Consider the following 20,000-nt stretch of genomic DNA (forward strand, 5'->3'; position numbering starts at 1 on the left):
CGCATGTAACGAAATAGAAAGGCGTGGTGATGGTGTCTTTCTGATGCTCCCTTCGTTAGGGTGAGGCGCACCGGATAACACATCCGATACCTGCTGCACAAACAACAACAACAACGACAACAACAACAACAAAGAAAAACAGCAACAGCAACAACAGCAATTACAGTATCATTCAACATTGCTGGCCCAAACGAAAGAAACAGACGCACGGAGAGATGAAAATAATTTTTTAAAATTTTTTTTAAAGGAGGTGGTGGGGAAGGGGGGGGGGCGGCACAGACCGGCAGACTGAGACACAGAAAGGGATAAAGAGAGATACAGAGACAGAGAGAGAGACAGAGGATGAGACAGAAAGAGAGGGATATATAGATAGAAGACAGATGATGAGACAGATAGAGAGGGATATATAGATAGAAGACAGAGGATGAAACAGAGAGGGATATATAGATAGAAGACAGAGGATGAAACAGAAAGAGAGGGATATATAGATAGAAGACAGAGGATGAGACAGAAAGAGAGGGATATATAGATAGAAGACAGAGGATGAGACAGAAAGAGAGGGATATATAGATAGAAGACAGAGGATGAAACAGAAAGAGAGGGATATATAGATAGAAGACAAGATGGATGAGACAGAAAGAGAGGATATATAAATAGAAGACAAGAGGGATGAACAGAAAGAGAGGGATATATAATAGAAGACAGAGGATGAGACAGAAAGAGAGGGATATAGTAGAATGAAGACAGAGGATGATACAGAAAGAGAGGGAAAAAAAAAAAATATATAGATAGAAGACAGAGGTATAAACAGAAGAGAGGGAGTATATAGATAGAAGACAGAGGATGAGACAGAAAGAGAGGAATATATAGAGAGAAGACAGAGGATGAGACAGTGACAAACACAAACAGATGGATAGATAGACAGAGAGAGAGAGAGAGAGAGAGAGAGAGAGAGAGAGAGAGAGAGAGTCATACAAACAGCAAAAGAGAGAAAGATGAATATAGAAAGAGAGAGAGATATATAGGAACGGATACCTTGGCTGCAAACGGCATGTGAAACAGACACTCCACTTGGGAGTTGATGCACCACAGTGCCCCAGGATTTGCCTGCGAACTCTCCGTGAGTGGAACTGTATGTATGAATGAGCGCATATACACGCATGCACATAAACACACGTACACTCATACATACACAAACAAGCACGCTCGCATTTCCGCACACACACACACACACACACACACACACACACATGTATCCAAGCGCGCGCGCACACACACACCCACACACACGCATACACACCCCGTCACACACACACACATACAAAACCCACACATACAAGCACGTGCGCACTCACGTGCACACACACACACACACACACACACACACACACACACACAAGCACGTGCGCGCACACACACACACACACACACACACACACACACTCGCACACATAACACACATACGCACGCACACACGCACGCACCGACAAAGAGTAAGTTAGGATGAGAGAGAGGGGGGGGAGACAGACAGACAGACAGACAGACAGACAGAGACAAAGAGAGACAGAGAAAGGAAGAGAGATGGAAAGGGATAGGGGTGGTAGGGTAGGGTGAACAGACAGACCCAAAAAATCTGTCAGTACTGCATAGTCTGATAAATAATATAGACATGACGGTTTCGCTGGCGTTTACCTGTGTTTCATTGTTGTCATTCTCAATCACAAGATGCCCCCGAAAACGGAGTATGGCTGCCTACATGTCGGGGTAAAAACGGCCTTGCACGCAAAAGCCCACTCATAGACATACGAATGAACGTGGGAGTTGCAGCCCACGAACGAAGAAGAAGAAGAAGAAGAAGAAGAATCACAAGATGTTTATTTTTCTCGGTAGGAATGCATTGATATTTCTGCACATGTATATCTCGATTTCTGAGCAGTCTGATGCCTACTAGACTTAGAAGGGAATACAAAAAGTGTCTCCCTGCATTGTTTCCTAAATATCGTAATTTGATTGTTGGGTAACATGGTTTTACTACTGACGATGCTGTATGCGTGCATTCATCTCTCTCTCTCTCTCTCTCTCTCTCTCTCGCTGTGTGTGTGTGTGTGTGTGTGTGTGTGTGTGTGTGTGTGTGTGTGTGTGTGTGTGTGTGTACGTGTGCACCGAATTAAGCAATATGTTCGACATACGTTGTTTCAGTTAACTCTCAACATGCCGGATGTTGAAATGCAAACTACGAGTTACGAGAGAAGAACAGGGAGCATACGATGAGAAGAAGAAGAAAATGATGATGATGATGATGATGATAACGAAGAAGAAGAAGAAGATGATGATGATGATGATGATGACGAAGAAGAAGAAGAAGAAGAAGAAGAAGAAGAAGAAGAAGAAGAAGATGATGATGATGATGATGATGGCGACGAAGTCTGAGGTGGAAGAATGCGTAAATGAAGAGATATAGAAGCTCAGTTCCAGATGTCCCCCCCCCCCCCCCCCCCCCCCCCAGTCCTTGAAAACCTTTGGAAATCAGTTTGATTTCATTAAAGCCTGTTTTGACGGTCGATTCTGTTCCTTTTCCTAAAGTGGTAGGTTTAAAACGCCCAGGAACATGCGAATGTGGAACAACATACTGTAATGCCTTGTTTTCCTCATTCTTTCTTCCTTTGTTTCTTTGTTTTTGTCTTTTCTTTTTTCTTTCCTTTGATATCTGCCCCACGGATTTGCGAGGTTCCGTGTTCGAAATCCGACATCGCCTGACAGATTAAGGGTGCATGTTTTGCTCTAGTATTCCAGCTTAACACTGCGCAGATGCGCTTGTGTCACAGCTCCCACTCAAGTTAATGCGAATGCAGAGGATCAAACGCGCATATTCTGAATCACATAGCAAGTGTTAACCTTCTCCAGTATTATGTCAGTACAGACACGCCATGATACAACTACCCAGAAAGGAACAGGTGCGTAATTTGGGGAATAATATAAAGGTTATACACGTTTCTAGATTCGTGTTAGTAAACAAAAGGAAGTGCTATTACGCATGAGATTAGCTGATCGCGAAATAAACGCGAAATGAACAAATAATCAGTTTCGAAACGTTTGAAGGCAAAATGGTAGGCCTACAGCAGTCCTTAACGCTTTCACCGCCAAGCTCCCATTTATGCACTGGCGTGGTAGGGAACCCATGTCAATGAAAGGTGACCATTCATTGGTCTGTTATCCATGAACCTACTGCTTTTAATGTGCGGTGATACTATAGGCCATATTTTCTATACATCGCAGGGGGAATCCCCAGCTATTCTTAGCCACTGTCTTTTCTGTGTTTATACCGCAAGGTAATTTTGTACTCTGTATTGACTGGCGGTGAAAGGGTTAAGGAGGGGAGGAAAGGAGAGTGCGGGTGGGAGGGAGGGGGAGGAGGAGGAGGGGGTGAAAAGTTCGGTTTTTCCCAACCTGTCAGTCAATAGAATCATAAACTGAAACTATGAAAATTATGCTCTAACGACAAAACATTACTCGCGTTCATAACATGTGTCTAAACCTCGCTAATCCATTAGCTACCGGGCTTTGCCAGCCAGATATAGACGCAACACCGAAGAACTAACCACAACAGCAACAAACCCTTTGCCCCCACGCTTCAACTCTTGACGATAGCGTTACCGCCGGAAATGACGCAGAGAAGGTGGTTATCCCTGCAAAGCTGCAGCCGCCCCACTGAGAGCTGGCTTCAATGACTGTCAGTGCCACTGTGTTTGGGGTTACATCAGCACGGGAGCTAATTTTCACACTTGAAAAAACCACCTGCGTGCGTGTGTTTCATTTTCCACAGCGAGAAAAGTTTGGTGGAAAATAAAAATAAAAAAAAAGAAAGAAAGAAAGATTCTCAGATGTCGTGGGGGAAACTTTGAGCTGCTAGCAACAGAGTGTGGGAGGCCTTGTTTTGCGTAACTACCTTTTTTTTTGTTTTTTTGTTTCTTAACGCGCAACGTTCCTGCGGATTTGTGTAAAACATCAAGCCGGTGTGGCTAATTCTTTTCAACCTTCACTGTGTTTTTTACAGACATGACTTCAGGGCAGAGTGAGTGGGAAGGGAAGACAGACAGACAGACGGACAGACAGGCACAAACAAACAGACAATGAGAAGAGTTCCAAGACAGACAGACAGACAGACAGACGGACAGACAGGCACAAACAAACAATGAGAAGAGTTCCAAGACAGACGGACAGACAGGCACAAACAAGCAGACAAAAAGAAGAGTTCCAAGACAGACAGACAGACAGACAGGCACAAACAGACAAAAAAGAGTTCCAAGACAGACAGACAGACAGGCACAAACAGACAAAAAAAAGAGTTCCAAGACAGACAGACAGACAGACAGGCACAAACAAACAGTCAAAAAGAAGAGTTCCAAGACAGACAGACAGACAGGCACAAACAAACAGACAAAAAGAAGAGTTCCAAGGCAGACAGACAGACAGACAGGCACAAACAAACAGTCAAAAAGAAGAGTTCCAAGACAGACAGACAGACAGGCACAAACAAACAGTCAAAAAGAAGAGTTCCAAGGCAGACAGACAGACAGACAGGCACAAACAAACAGTCAAAAAGAAGAGTTCCAAGACAGACAGACAGACAGGCACAAACAAACAGTCAAAAAGAAGAGTTCCAAGACAGACAGACAGACAGACAGGCACAAACAGACAAAAAAGAGTTCCAAGGCAGACAGACAGACAGACAGGCACAAACAGACAAAAAAAGAGTTCCAAGGCAGACAGACAGACAGACAGGCACAAACAGACAAAAAAGAGTTCCAAGACAGACAGACAGACAGGCACAAACAGACAAAAAAAGAGTTCCAAGGCAGACAGACAGACAGACAGGCACAAACAAACAGTCAAAAAGAAGAGTTCCAAGACAGACAGACAGACAGGCACAAACAAACAGTCAAAAAGAAGAGTTCCAAGGCAGACAGACAGACAGACAGGCACAAACAAACAGTCAAAAAGAAGAGTTCCAAGACAGACAGACAGACAGACAGACACAAACAAACAGTCAAAAAGAAGAGTTCCAAGACAGACAGACAGACAGGCACAAACAAACAGTCAAAAAGAAGAGTTCCAAGACAGACAGACAGACAGACACAAACAAACAGTCAAAAAGAAGAGTTCCAAGACAGACAGACAGACAGGCACAAACAGACAAAAAGAAGAGTTCCAAGACAGACAGACAGACAGACAGGCACAAACAGACAAAAAAGAGTTCCAAGGCAGACAGACAGACAGACAGGCACAAACAGACAAAAAAAGAGTTCCAAGGCAGACAGACAGACAGACAGGCACAAACAGACAAAAAAGAGTTCCAAGACAGACAGACAGACAGGCACAAACAGACAAAAATAGAGTTCCAAGGCAGACAGACAGACAGACAGGCACAAACAAACAGTCAAAAAGAAGAGTTCCAAGACAGACAGACAGACAGACAGGCACAAACAAACAGTCAAAAAGAAGAGTTCCAAGACAGACAGACAGACAGGCACAAACAAACAGTCAAAAAGAAGAGTTCCAAGACAGACAGACAGACAGGCACAAACAAACAGTCAAAAAGAAGAGTTCCAAGACAGACAGACAGACAGACAGGCACAAACAAACAGTCAAAAAGAAGAGTTCCAAGACAGACAGACAGACAGGCACAAACAAACAGTCAAAAAGAAGAGTTCCAAGACAGACAGACAGACAGACAGGCACAAACAAACAGTCAAAAAGAAGAGTTCCAAGACAGACAGACAGACAGACAGGCACAAACAAACAGTCAAAAAGAAGAGTTCCAAGACAGACAGACAGACAGACAGACACAAACAAACAGTCAAAAAGAAGAGTTCCAAGACAGACAGACAGACAGACACAAACAAACAGTCAAAAAGAAGAGTTCCAAGACAGACAGACAGACAGGCACAAACAGACAAAAAAGAGTTCCAAGACAGACAGACAGACAGACAGGCACAAACAAACAGTCAAAAAGAAGAGTTCCAAGACAGACAGACAGACAGGCACAAACAAACAGTCAAAAAGAAGAGTTCCAAGACAGACAGACAGACAGACAGGCACAAACAGACAAAAAAGAGTTCCAAGACAGACAGACAGACAGACAGGCACAAACAGACAAAAAAGAGTTCCAAGACAGACAGACAGACAGACAGACAGACAGGCACAAACAAGCAGACAAAAAGAAGAGTTCCAAGACAGACAGACAGACAGACAGGCACAAACAGACAAAAATAGAGTTCCAAGGCAGACAGACAGACAGACAGGCACAAACAGACAAAAAAGAGTTCCAAGACAGACAGACAGACAGACAGACAGACAGGCACAAACAAGCAGACAAAAAGAAGAGTTCCAAGACAGACAGACAGACAGACAGGCACAAACAGACAAAAATAGAGTTCCAAGGCAGACAGACAGACAGACAGGCACAAACAGACAAAAAAGAGTTCCAAGACAGACAGACAGACAGACAGACAGACAGGCACAAACAAGCAGACAAAAAGAAGAGTTCCAAGACAGACAGACAGACAGACAGGCACAAACAGACAAAAATAGAGTTCCAAGGCAGACAGACAGACAGACAGGCACAAACAAACAGTCAAAAAGAAGAGTTCCAAGGCAGACAGACAGACAGACAGGCACAAACAGACAAAAAAGAGTTCCAAGACAGACAGACAGACAGACAGACAGACAGACAGACAGGCACAAACAAGCAGACAAAAAGAAGAGTTCCAAGACAGACAGACAGACAGGCACAAACAGACAAAAAGAAGAGTTCCAAGACAGACAGACAGACAGACAGACAGACAGGCACAAACAAACAGTCAAAAAGAAGAGTTCCAAGACAGACAGACAGACAGGCACAAACAGACAAAAAAAAAGAGTTCCAAGGCAGACAGACAGACAGACAGGCACAAACAAACAGTCAAAAAGAAGAGTTCCAAGACAGACAGACAGACAGGCACAAACAAACAGTCAAAAAGAAGAGTTCCAAGACAGACAGACAGACAGACAGACAGACAGGCACAAACAAACAGTCAAAAAGAAGAGTTCCAAGACAGACAGACAGACAGACAGACAGACAGGCACAAACAAACAGTCAAAAAGAAGAGTTCCAAGACAGACAGACAGACAGAGGCACAAACAAACAGTCAAAAAGAAGAGTTCCAAGACAGACAGACAGACAGGCACAAACAAACAGACAAAAAGAACAGTTCTAAGACAGACAGACTGAATTGGTAGCGTTGGGCTTGAAGTTATGCACCTTGTGTGTGGAGAAAGTTACCACTCTTTACTGTTTGTTAATTATTGGATCTCCTGCCCCGATTGTTTATTAATATCAAGTTGAAAAACCACCGAGGCAACCATGTGTTTGTTCTGTATTGCCCATATGTTCTGTGTGGTTTATTCAAGATTAAAGAGGCTATGCCAGTCTTGAATAAAAGCTAATTTGTGTTTGCACATTTCTTCTGTCATTGCTGCTGTGTGCACATGTCAAATGATCGGTATAAGAGCAAATCCGGCACTTCCTTTTTCGAGGCAGTGTCTGGGTTTGTTCCAGCGAACCCCCCCAATCCCCTTTTTTCTCCTCTGTGCTAGCTGAATTGGTAGCGTAAGCAGCATTGGCTTGAAGTTATGTACCTTGTGTGTGGAGAGAGTTACCACTCTTTACTATTTGTATATATTTATATCTACACACACACACACACACACACACATATATATATATATATATATATATATATTGTTCCTGTTATTAGATATAGAAATGTTATAGTATATCATATATATAACGTGTGTGTAAGATATATATATATATATATATATATATATATATATATGTGTGTGTGTGTGTGTGTGTGATATATACATGTATATACATCTCTATATGCATGTGTGTGTGTTTTAAAAACTATATGTCAATCATCTTCTTCTCCTCCTCCTCCACCTCTTCTTCGTATCCGACTTCTTTTTTGTTACTATTCGTGATTTCGTTCTTTCCACACAGTAAGAAAAATGCCTACGTTTGTTCCCTCGACAGTTCCTGTCATTGCGCCCCCAACAGGTGCAACAAAGGCACAAGAGGGGGGAAAAAAGAAGAAAAAGGCGGGAAGCGAAAACAAAAGAAAGAAAGAAAACAAACTGAGAAAAAAGAAGCTTTCTCTGTGTAAGAAACGCACGAGTTTTAGAACGTCAGCGTTGGTATTTTTTTTGTTTTTGTTTTTTTTTTGCGGAGCGAAAGTTAGTAGTGGGTCAACTGCGTGAGTATGTCTATTTGTGTGTGTGTGTGTCAGCCAATAGAATGTAAAGCACTAGCAAGCAACACCTGTTTATTACGTGATCGTTTCAAGGAGCCATAAGTAATGGAAGTTTAAAGTCGTTAGTAACTTTTCTCTTCTTTTTTGTTGTTGTTTTTGTAAATAGTACTTGCCTGGCGCAATATCCGAATGGTTAAAGCGTTGAACTTTCAATCTGAGGGTCACGGGTTCGAATCTCGGTGGCGCCTGGTGGGTAAAATGTGGAGATTTTTCCGGATCTCCCAGGTCAACATATGTGGCAGACCTGCCAGTGCCTGAATCCCCTTCGTGTGTATACGCACGCTGAAGATCGATCAAATACGCACGTTAAAGATCCTGTGATCCATGTCAGCGTTCGGTGGGTTATGGAAACAACATACTCATTCGGATGAGACGATAAACCGAGGTCCCGTGTGCAGCATGCACTTAGCGCACGTAAAAGAACCCACGACAACAAAAGGGTTGTTCCTGGCAAAATTCTGTAGAAAAATCCACGTCAATAGAAAAAAACAAAGAAAACTGCACGCAGGAAAAATACAACAAAAAAAAAAAAAAAAAATGGGTGGCGCTGTAGTATAGCGACACGCTCTCCCTGGGGAGAGCAGCCCGAATTTCACACAGAGAAATCTGTTGTGATAAAAAGAAATACAAAATACAAAATACTCAGCATCCACACCCCCGAAAACGGAGTATGGCTGTTTACATGGCTTGGTAAATAAACAAAACGGTCATGCACGTAAAATGTTAAATGTTACATGTTTGTATGAGTGTGTATGCGTGCATGCCTGATATAAATCAACAACTAAATACCTATATGAATACATCGATAGATAGATAAATAAATAAATATTTGAAATAATAATTAAAAAAAAATAGAGAAATAAATAATCCACGAACTGTTGTGCTGAAGATTGCTCAACATTAATGTCGGAAGATGACAGCCCAGTTGGCACCCATCCACAAGTTTCCTTGTCAGAAGAAAAGAAATTACATGGGAGACGGGAGAGAGCTGAGAGACAAGTACAAAATGCCGGATTACAAATTCCAGCCACCTACATTCTCTAGTCATTTCTGGCACAGTTTCCGTGGCATTCGACTCGACACTCGAGAGGTCATGGGGTGAAACCTCTTCAGAAAAAAAAAGAACAAAGAAAGAAAAAAAAAACCCTCTTGATGGGATTTTCATTTGTGACCTGCGTACTCGGACTATTTTAGGAAGACAAAATGAGAAGATATAAAACAATACAAAAGTAAAATAAAATGAGACAAAATCAAGCAGAATAAAATAAGATAAAATATATAAATGAATAAATCAAAAACTATACATTGCTATCCACTTAGTGGATATGTTCTTACCTGACAAGCGCAGCAACAACGTTGTTGCATACCAGGGTCGTGGTATTTTGAGTGCCGGAAAACGTCAAGATAGAAATGCGACGAATGTGACATAAGAATCTGTCTGACGATTTTTGTGACGAAGAGCGAAGATAACCACGCCACATGACGTCACCGATATGGCGGACGAAAATGTTTGTGAAATGTGTGTGTGTGTGTGTGTGTGTGTGTGTGTGTGTGCGTGTGCTTACGTGCGCGCGCGTATGCGTGTGTGTCACTGGGCACAAAAACGTGGATCGGAAAGAAAACAGAAAACAGCACAGAAACAAGCAATTGTCACAGGAAATAACTTGGATACCAACACATTGTCAGAGGACATGCTTTTACCGAAACTAGGAGACTTTTTTTTTTCTGGTGTAATACTTGTTGTTGTTGTTGTTGGCGGTGTTGGTGGCGATGTTGGTGGTGGTGGTTGTGGTGGTGGCGTGGTGGTGGTGGTGGTGGTGGTGTTGGTGGTGGTGTTGGTGGCGATGTTGGTGGTGGTGGTTGTGGTGGTGGTGGTGGCGTGGTGGTGTTGGCGGTGATGGTGGTGGTGGTGGTGTTGGTGGCGATGTTGGTGGTGGTGGTTGTGGTGGTGGTGGTGGCGTGGTGGTGTTGGCGGTGATGGTGGTGGTGGTGGTGTTGGTGGCGATGTTGGTGGTGGTGGTTGTGGTGGTGGTGGTGGCGGTGTTGGTGGTGTTGGCGGTGTTGGTGGCAGTGTTGGTGGTGGTGTTTGTGGTGGTGGTGTGGTGGTGATGGTGGTGGTGGTGTTGGTGGTGGTGTTGGTGGCGGTGTTGGTGTTGGTGGTGTTGGTGGCGGTGTTGTTGGCGATGTTGGTGGCAGTGTTGGTGGTGGTGGTTGTGGTGGTGGTGTCGTTGATACTCTTCTTCTTTTATTGTTCCCGATAGCACTACACTACTGCTCCTCCTCCTCTTCCTCCTCCTCCTCCTACTACTACTACCACTGCAGCTAATACTACTTCTACTACTACTACTACTACAACTTAGTCTACTACTACTACGCGACCCTCGAAAAAACTCTTGTTGGAATCGCTGTTCATTTTGTTGATTGCATTATATCGATGATGATGATGATGATGATTATGGTGGTGGTGGTGGTAATTGTGGTGGTGGTGGTGGTGATGACGATGATCTTGATAATACTAATGATGTTCACAAACTCACTAATACTCCCTCCCTTTATATCAAAAGCAAGCCACAGACACAACCACTTCCAACACACACACTCATGCGCTCACACACACACACACACACACACACACACACACACACACACACAACAAATAAATAAATAAAACCACACACTCTAACAACGGAATCGCTCTTTCTGATTGGCGCAGGGTACGGTCACGTGGCACCGAAAACGTCATACGGACGAGTGGTGACGATATTCTACGCAGTCCTGGGCATCCCTCTGACGTTGCTGTGTTTGACCAACATCGGTGACGTCATGGCCAGCGGGTTCCGGCTGCTGTATGGCAAGGTGTGCTGCGGACTGTGCTGTAAGCTCTTCAAGCCCAGCCGGAGACGGCGGCGGAGAATTCCTGATGTGGAGAAAGGACTAGCCAGACAGGTAATGTGGAATCACACACACACACACACACACACACACACACACACACACAAGACGTTTAAAGTTCTGTAACCATTTTACGGCTATCGGGGCAGTGAATTATTAGTATTATTATCATTACCATTAATATTATTGTCATAATTATCATCATTAGTAGTAGTAGTAGTAGCAGCAGCAGTAGTAGTAGTTTTAGTAGTAGTTACGCCTAATCTTAGGCAAAAGCCCTTGGCGTTTATAAATAGAAACATGAAAATACCAAAAAGGAAAAAACTGAACGCAAGATACAAAACATCATCAAAAAGTTTAACACCCATATCCACACACAACCGCACACACACACACCTCTACACAAGTCATGGTACACAATCATATATAGTACACAATTAAAAACACAGCCTACAAATTTTGTAACCATACACTTAGTCACTCTCTGACAGTCATTTTAGTTCGTGATACTGGAAAAGGATAGTATCATTCCAGAGGGGAAGCGGTGGGTCTTCAGACTGGATTTGAAAGACTGCAGCGAAGATGAGTGACGGAGAGGCTGAGGAAGTTGATCCCAAAGGGTGGGGGCTTAGTGTGAAAAACAGCGTTGGCCATACGTTTTGATTCAAACAGGGGGGGGGATCCTAAACAGGCGGTTGTCAGAAGAAGAGCGGAGTTGGCGGGAGGATATGTAAGGATGAATGAGATCAGAAAGATACTGTGGACCAGTAGCCTCAATGGACTTGAAATAAAGAGAGACGACTTTGTTGTGAATTCTTTCTTGTACTGGGAGCCAGTCTAAAGCATGAAGGAGAGGAGAAACGTGATCGGATTTAGAGGAACGAAAGACAATTCGAGCTGCGTGGTTCTAGATTTTCTGGAGTTTAGCAAGGGGGTAGCTGGGTAAATCAGCAAGAAAGGAATTTCAGTAATCCAAGCAGGTTAAAACGTTTATGGTCCCACAAGCTCAGAGAAAGAAATATAAAACCCCATAGCTATTTACGGTCATCAGGGCAGTAGATTCCTGTTCACATAGATACATTTTGTTTTAATGTTAAAGGTCCCACAAGGTTTGGAAAAAAAGAATAGTCCCATAGCCTCGAGGTTTTAGGAAAATCAAGATTATCCAATAATAAGCCTTGATAATCAATAATAAATCAAGATTATCCAATGATAAGCCTTGATAATCAATAATAATCTGGGCAAGGTGGTGCGGCCTTGGCAAAGACTCCTTACTTCCATTTTACTCCCTCCCCCCAGGTGTAGAATAGAATACAGTATACCAAGTGTACCGGGGTCACAAGGAATATTAGGAGGGGGGTTGGGGATGTGGGGGGATAGTACATAACAAGATACAACATTTTATAAAACAACTCAACAATAAAGAGAGGTAACTCTCTCCATATACAATATACACAACTTTGTATCAAGTCAATGCTGTGTATGCCACGGTTTCAGCTAGCACACAGGTCAATAATAGGTGCATTTGAACAAAACTGGACACTTCCTCAAAAAAGAAAGTTCCGAGCTTGTCCTTACACCGATCATTTGGCATGCATATCATCTGACTGATATAGGGATAAGGCCGGTACTTCCCTTTATTTACCTTGTGCTGGCGGAATCGGCAGCATTGACCCGAAATTGTGTATCTTGTAAATGGAGAGAGTTGCTTCTATTTACTGTTGATTTTTTTATGATATATTATTTATTAGACAAAATAAGGTTAAGATGTCATAGCTTTGTCCGACCATCAGGGCAGTGAATTCATATCCACTGTGTCCAGTGCTCAGCACAGGAAATCGGAACCAGTCCTTTTCTTCTTCCGTTGTAACCTTTCCTTGTCGAAGCCATACCTTGTAAATGGATAGAGTTAGGTCTGTTCGTTTGTTGTTGTTTTTTTTGTTTTTTTTGTTTGTTTGTTGTGTTGCTCCCGCAGCCTCATTGTTCCTTCCACGCTAACAAATTACAAAAAAATCGTCGTTTTGTTGGTGCCTTCATGGCGACAGGTGGTGACGACGGAGGAAGGGGAGACGGACAAACCCAAGGAGGTGATCCAGGTGCCCACCTCTCTCTGCCTTCTCCTCATCGCCGCCTACATCTTCGCCGGCTCCCTGCTGTTCTCGCTGTGGGAGGAGTGGGACTTCCTGACCGGCTCCTACTTCTGCTTCATCACGCTCAGCACCATCGGCTTCGGAGACATCGTGCCCGGCATGGACGTGCAGTCCTGGTCCAAGGAGTCCAAGCTGGTGCTGAGCGCCCTCTACCTCATCTTCGGCCTCTCCCTCATCGCCATGTGCTTCAACCTGGTGCAGGAGGACGTCAAGGCCAAGTGTCGCTGGCTGGGCATGAAGATCGGGATCATTGACAAACCGGAGCCACCTGTGTAGTAGATGCTGTAGTGTCGTCTTGCGTTGTATTGTTTTGCTCTTGTGTCGTAACCCATCGCCGACGGTCCTAAAGCCCTCTTGGCCGAGAGAGTGTGGATGTGACTTGGGCCAAGACACTCTCCACTATAATCAAATTCTAGCCCAGATAGTCGGGACAGCAGCTGTCTCCTCTGCTGTTCTGATGGTCATAGTCAGACATGATTTCGGGACAGCAGTTGCCTCCTCTGTCGCTGTTCTGGCTGTCACAGTTGGACACGATTGACTATCAAACAATATCATGCAATTGCACAACGGATATTTCTGTGTGAAATCCGGGCTACTCTCCACAGGGAGAGCGCGTCGCCACTGTGCAGCGCCACCCGTTTTTCTGCCTGTGTGTTTTTATCTATGGGGGTGAATATGTCTACATCATTTTGACAGGGACAACCCTTCTGTTGCCGTATATTCTGTTACGTGCACTAAGTGCGTGCTTTACACGGAACCTCGATTTATATTCTTTTCCGAAAGACTAGCGTCTAGACCAGACTGTGTAGACTGTTACTCTGTGTGTGTGTGTGTGTGTGTGTGTGTGTGTGTGTGTGTGTGTGTGTGTGTGTGTGCGTGCGTTCGCGCGCGCGCACCCCAGACTGAGTTGTTCCCCTTGCTTCAGATGAGGTATTGACCATGGATCCAGATGCTGATGATAAAGGATAACGATTAGTCTATCGTCAGGCCAAAGGGGCTGTGGAGGGAACACATCACTGTTTGGAAACAGTAAAGTGGTGTGTGTGGAATAATGCTGCATGCTGTCTTTACCAGACATGCGAACATTCTCTGCAAATCTTAATTTGGGTTCTGAGTGCAACAGCGTGCAACCATTGTCTGAAGAATGGTGGGACATAAGGTTGCTACCATCGGCAAACTCGAACTACTGTGTAGATGGAAGTTGATATATCAAGACTAAGGTACTTGTATATACCGTCTCTCAGCACGTGTCGACGATTAATTCAGATGACTGTCTGACTGGCCGGTATATGCAGAGACAGTATGTGTGTGACCTGAAAGTGAATTGTCCACATTGAAACCAGGCTTTTTCTGGTGGACAGAACTGGCAGTGTGTGAACTGAACCTAAAGATTTGATATTTATCGCGCTTTCATCGTTTCTCTGACGAGAGAAGAATGTGTCACGAAAGACGTGTGTCGTTCATGTGTAGTATTTTGGTGATATGACTGGCAACGTTGCCCAAAGAGGTGTTATTCGTTGAGTAATTATCGTTTCTCTGACGAAAGCGGAATGCGTCACGAAACACGCGAATGGTTCGTGTGTAGTGTGTTGGTGATATGACTGGCAATTCAAAATTATCAAAGAAGCCCGATCTGGACTCAAACTCTTGGAGGATCAGCAGCTGCCCGGCACATGAATGCCGTTGCTGTAACACGCCATGATGGAGATAGTAGGTCGCCAAGGCGTGTGTGTGTGTGTGTGTGTGTGTGTGTGTGTGTGTGTGTGTGTGTGTGTGTGTGTGTGTGTGTGCGTGCGTGCGTGCGTGTGTGTGTGTGTGCTACACAAGGGACGGTGGCTGCTGCTGTTGGACAGACTGGTGTCTGGGTCTCTTGCTGAAACACCCATGACCGTTGAGAAAATGTTAGTGGTTTGTAGCGTAATGCCCGAGAGATTTCAGTTGTGTTAATGCTCACTCATGGGGGACGTTTGTCCGTTGCTCTCAAACGCTGTGATCGGAGGAAAGCTTTGTGTTTATCAGTAACGCCAGTACGTCACCACTGTTACAATCGTTCCGTGCTGGAAAAACTCGCGACTTGCTGAAATTGTTTGATGAATGGATATGTGTTTGGTGTCTACTAAAATGGAAAGGCCATTGTTCCAGAACAAAAGAAGAAAAAAAAATCTGCTCGTTGAACAATGCATCCACTGCAGACAGACGGGTAAGAGGAAGAGAAACAGCTAAGATTGGTGCAGGTGATAACCAAGCCAGCTGTGATAATTGCAGATCATAATAATGAAGCTGTGACGAGCACTTCATGCAGTGTTCGCTCAGCTGACGCCTACAACTAGAATGTGACAAAACAAAGGCCAGATAGGCATATACTATGCTGAAACTATTATTACCAGATGCAACAGAATGCACTTTACGAGCGGCGATTGCTCAAGAATCGCAATTAAAAAAATAAAACAACAAAAAACAGTGTGTTTCCGGAAGTCTTGGTCGAAATCAGAACAATATCGCTCGTTCCACATCGCTTAAGATGTTCACCTTTAAATGCAGTGAAAGTTGTTGAGCAAAAGGCGATGGTGTGCACACTAGTTCGCACTGAGCGTTGGGAATAGTGTTGGAAAGAAAACAGAGCAGTTACAACCTCTGCGCCAGCAGACTGGGCAATTAAGCGCTTTGTGTATCTGGAACTGTGCACATAGCACAAGAAATGAGATTCATTTTAAAATCTTAATCTCTTGTGCGTAATTCTTTGAAATCTAAGAAAACTGTTTTACACAACGTTTCACCATACATGTTATGTTCTGCTTGCTGTCTGACAGGCAGGCATGGCTGTACTTCCAGATATGGCAGCAAGGGTTCTGCCCACGTAACTGAAGAACACACCAGTCCTGTTCCAGGCTCCCATGGAAGCCAGGCAAAACGTTCTGCCACAAGATGTGCCAGCCCCTGCACGTGACCGCTGCCAGATGTATCCAGGCTGTCAGATATGGCCTGAAAATCCAAAGGCATAGTTCTGCAAAAGCCAGCAAAAGATCTGTATCATCGATACATTCGTTCGTACGTAACAGTCGGATAAGGAAATATATTTCAAAAGTAAATCGATAACAGGGTAAGCAAAGCTTACTGGTCAAGCAGATTTGGAACTTATTTTTTTTATATGAATAGTTTATCTATTTATTTATTTGTCAATACTTATATTTGCATACGGCGTGCAGAGCAATAATCAACATATTTGATTTGACAATGATGTTTAATTATTTATTTGTTTATTTATTTAGGCAATCATATGATAATATTTACCATGTTATTTATTGAATGTTATCTTTTCCATCTGTACATTTACATATCAGGATGTTCGTCTAACAATGATTTACTTTCTTTTCAAAAAGTCACAACAATGATGATAAGAAGAAGAAGAAGAAGAAGATCAATAATTGATTTAACAATACTAATTATAATAATTAACAAAAAATACTAATAAGATTGTTAGCGTTTCAGAACTCATATAATAATACTACTCAGGTATTTGATGGTATTTCTTTTGTATTTATGACATTTAAAAAAAGAGATATTACTGTATTAGATTGTCATTAAGTTAGCACTGCTCTCTCTCTTTCCCTCTTTCTTTATTTCTCTCTCTCTCTCTCTCTCTCTCTCTCTCTCTCTCTTTCTCTCTCTCTCTCTTTCTCTCCCTCTCTCTCTTATTCTGTCAACACGTGATATTTTCTGTTCGCAGCAACATTTCATTAGATACAGAAATGAATTTACTGCTCTATGATAATGGGTAGACATGGTAAGAACTAAGATGCTATCACATTTGGGTTTCTTGTTTGTTTGCTTGTATGTCTGTTATTGTTTTGATAACTAGCTCTAGTAGATGATATCAAGAGAGAGAGAGGGAGGGAGAGAGAGACAGAGAGAATATATATATATATATATATATTCACACACACAAAGAAATAGTTGGAGTGTTTACAGTGTAGAGAGTGACAATGGATGTGTACCATGTAGAAAGTGACAAGAGATGTCTACCGTTTGGGTAGTCAACATGAAAGTTCATCGTGGAGTGAGTGAGAAGAATAGTTCACCGTTCAGAGACGGAGAACACTTTTATCATTATTATTATTATTATTATTATTATTATTATTATTATCATTGCACTGACAGTCAGAAAGGATAGTTATTGTGTAGAGAGTGGAAAGAGATGTGTAACGTATAGACAATGAAAAGGGAGGTTTCCCTTGTATTGAATGATGTTTACGATACATAAAGTGAGAAAGAATGTCCACAACAGTTAGAATGGCAAATAACAGTTACCATAGAGAGAGTGAGTAAGAATGTTTTCATTGCAGAGAGTGATAAATAGTGTTTACCTTGCAGAGGGTGATCTATAACGTTTACCATGCAGAGATTGACAAATAAAGTTTACCATGAAAAGTGAGAAATGATGTTTACCATAGAGAGAGTGAGTAAGAATGTTTACATTGCAGGGAGTGATAAATAATCTTTACTATGCAGAGAGTGATCTATAACGTTTACCATGCAGATATTGACAAAATAATGTTTACCATGAAGAGTGAGAAATAATGTTTGCCTTGCAAAGAGTGAGAAATAATGTTTGCCTTGCAAAGAGTGAGAAATAATGTTTATCGTGAAGAGTGATAAATCGTGTTTACTATGCAGAGAGTAAAAAAAACAACAACAAAAAAAACGTTCAACTTGAGTGAGAAATAATGTTTATCATGAAGAGAGTGCGAAAGAATATTTACCATGAAGAGTGATAAATAATGTCTACCATACTGAGAGTGAGAAAAAAAACCAAAACCAAAACGTTTACCATGAAGAGTGAGACATTGTGCTTACCATGCAGAGAGTGAGAAAGGGTGTTTACCATGAAGAGTGATAAATAATGTTTACCATGCAGAGAGTGAGAAAGGGTGTTTACCATGAAGAGTGATAAATAATGTTCACCATGCAGAGAGTGAGAAAGGGTGTTTACCATGAAGAGTGATAAATAATGTTTACCATGCAGAGAGTGAGAAAGGGTGTTTACCATGAAGAGTGATAAATAATGTTTACCATGCAGAGAGTGAGAAAGGGTGTTTACCATGAAGAGTGATAAATAATGTTTACCATGCAGAGAGTGAGAAAGGGTGTTTACCATGAAGAGTGATAAATAATGTTTACCATGCAGAGAGTGAGAAGTAACGTTCATCATACAAAGAGTAATCCATAATCTTCACCATGGAGAGAAAAATATTAACCGTGCAGAGAACGATACATTATCGTTCCGTCAGAAAGGATGTATATTCTGCACAGTGTGAGAAAGGATGTATCCCTTATCATAAGTGAGAAGGGGTGTTTACTGTGGAAACATTGACAAATGGCGTTTGCTGCATAAAGAGTGATGTGGAAGATTAAACATTTGCAGGATTGGAATGGATGTTTGCAGCGTGGAAATGTCAGAAGGGAAGTTTACCGAGTATGGAGAGACGAGAACTGTTTTCCATTCAGAAAGTGAGGAGAGATGTGTATTGTATAAAAATGTGAGAAGGGAAGTTTATCGTGTATGGAGAGACGAGAATTGTTTTCCGAGAGTGAGAAGAGATGTTTACTGTTCTGAGATGTGAAAAGGAAAGTTTACTGTGTATAGAGAGACGATAATTGTTTTCCATTCAGAGAGTGAGAAGAGATGTTTACTATATAGAGATGTGAGAAAGGATGTTTACTGTATAATCATATGTTTATCTAGAGAGAGTGAGAATGAATGTACATTGAGTTAGACGGGATGTTTATCGATAAAGGGTGAGAAGGAAGTTTTACTGAATAGAGAATGACTGCAGATAGTTATATAGAGAGAGTGAAAACAGGTGCTTACTGTAAGAGAAAATGAGAAGGGTTATTTATCTATGGCAAGTAAGGAGTGTTGTTTACTGTGTAGACAACGAAAAGGGATGTTTGTTGAAAGGGAGTGAGAAAGACTGTTTGGCATGTTGGGGAGTGAGAAAGACTGTCTGGCATGTTGGGGAGTGAGAAAGACTGTTTGGCATGTTGGGGAGTGAGAAAGACTGTCTGGCATGTTGGGGAGTGAGAAAGACTGTCTGGCATGTTGGGGAGTGAGAAAGACTGTTTGGCATGTTGGGGAGTGAGAAAGACTGTTTGGCATGTTGGGGAGTGAGAAAGACTGTTTGGCATGTTGGGGAGTGAGAAAGACTGGCATGTTGGGGAGTGAGAAAGACTGGCATGTTGGGGAGTGAGAAAGACTGTTTGGCATGTTGGGGAGTGAGAAAGACTGGCATGTTGGGGAGTGAGAAAGACTGTTTGGCATGTTGGGGAGTGAGAAAGGAAAAAATGAGGAAACATTTTAAACACGTACAGTGCTACAAGGAATGTTTACCAGGTAATGAGAGGAAAGCAATGTTTGCTTTGCACAGTGAGTAGAGAAAGGATGTTTATCAAGCGGAGTGTGAGAAGCGTTTTTTGTTGTTGTTTTTTTTAATTATTCGCAAGGGAGTGAAAATGGATGCTTATCATCCCACACACAGACGAGAAAAGGATATAGTCCGCAGTGTCGACAATGGGAATGGAAGTTTACATTTTACAGCATGATAAG

At 42.5% G+C, this 20,000-nt stretch overlaps 1 protein-coding gene across 1 annotated transcript in view; it reads left to right on the forward strand.

The window, feature by feature from the left end:
- The window catches only part of LOC143274934 (uncharacterized), a 160,043-nt gene extending 144,313 nt beyond the window's left edge, over positions 1 to 15,730 (forward strand). The window contains 2 exon segments of the mRNA XM_076578938.1: positions 11,068 to 11,300; positions 13,292 to 15,730. Coding sequence (XP_076435053.1) covers positions 11,068 to 11,300; positions 13,292 to 13,672 — 614 coding nt within the window. The 3' untranslated portion in view covers positions 13,673 to 15,730.
- The last annotated feature ends 4,270 nt before the right edge of the window (positions 15,731 to 20,000 follow it).

This window comes from Babylonia areolata, chromosome 29, assembly GCF_041734735.1.
Source record: "Babylonia areolata isolate BAREFJ2019XMU chromosome 29, ASM4173473v1, whole genome shotgun sequence".
NCBI lineage: Eukaryota > Metazoa > Mollusca > Gastropoda > Neogastropoda > Buccinidae > Babylonia > Babylonia areolata.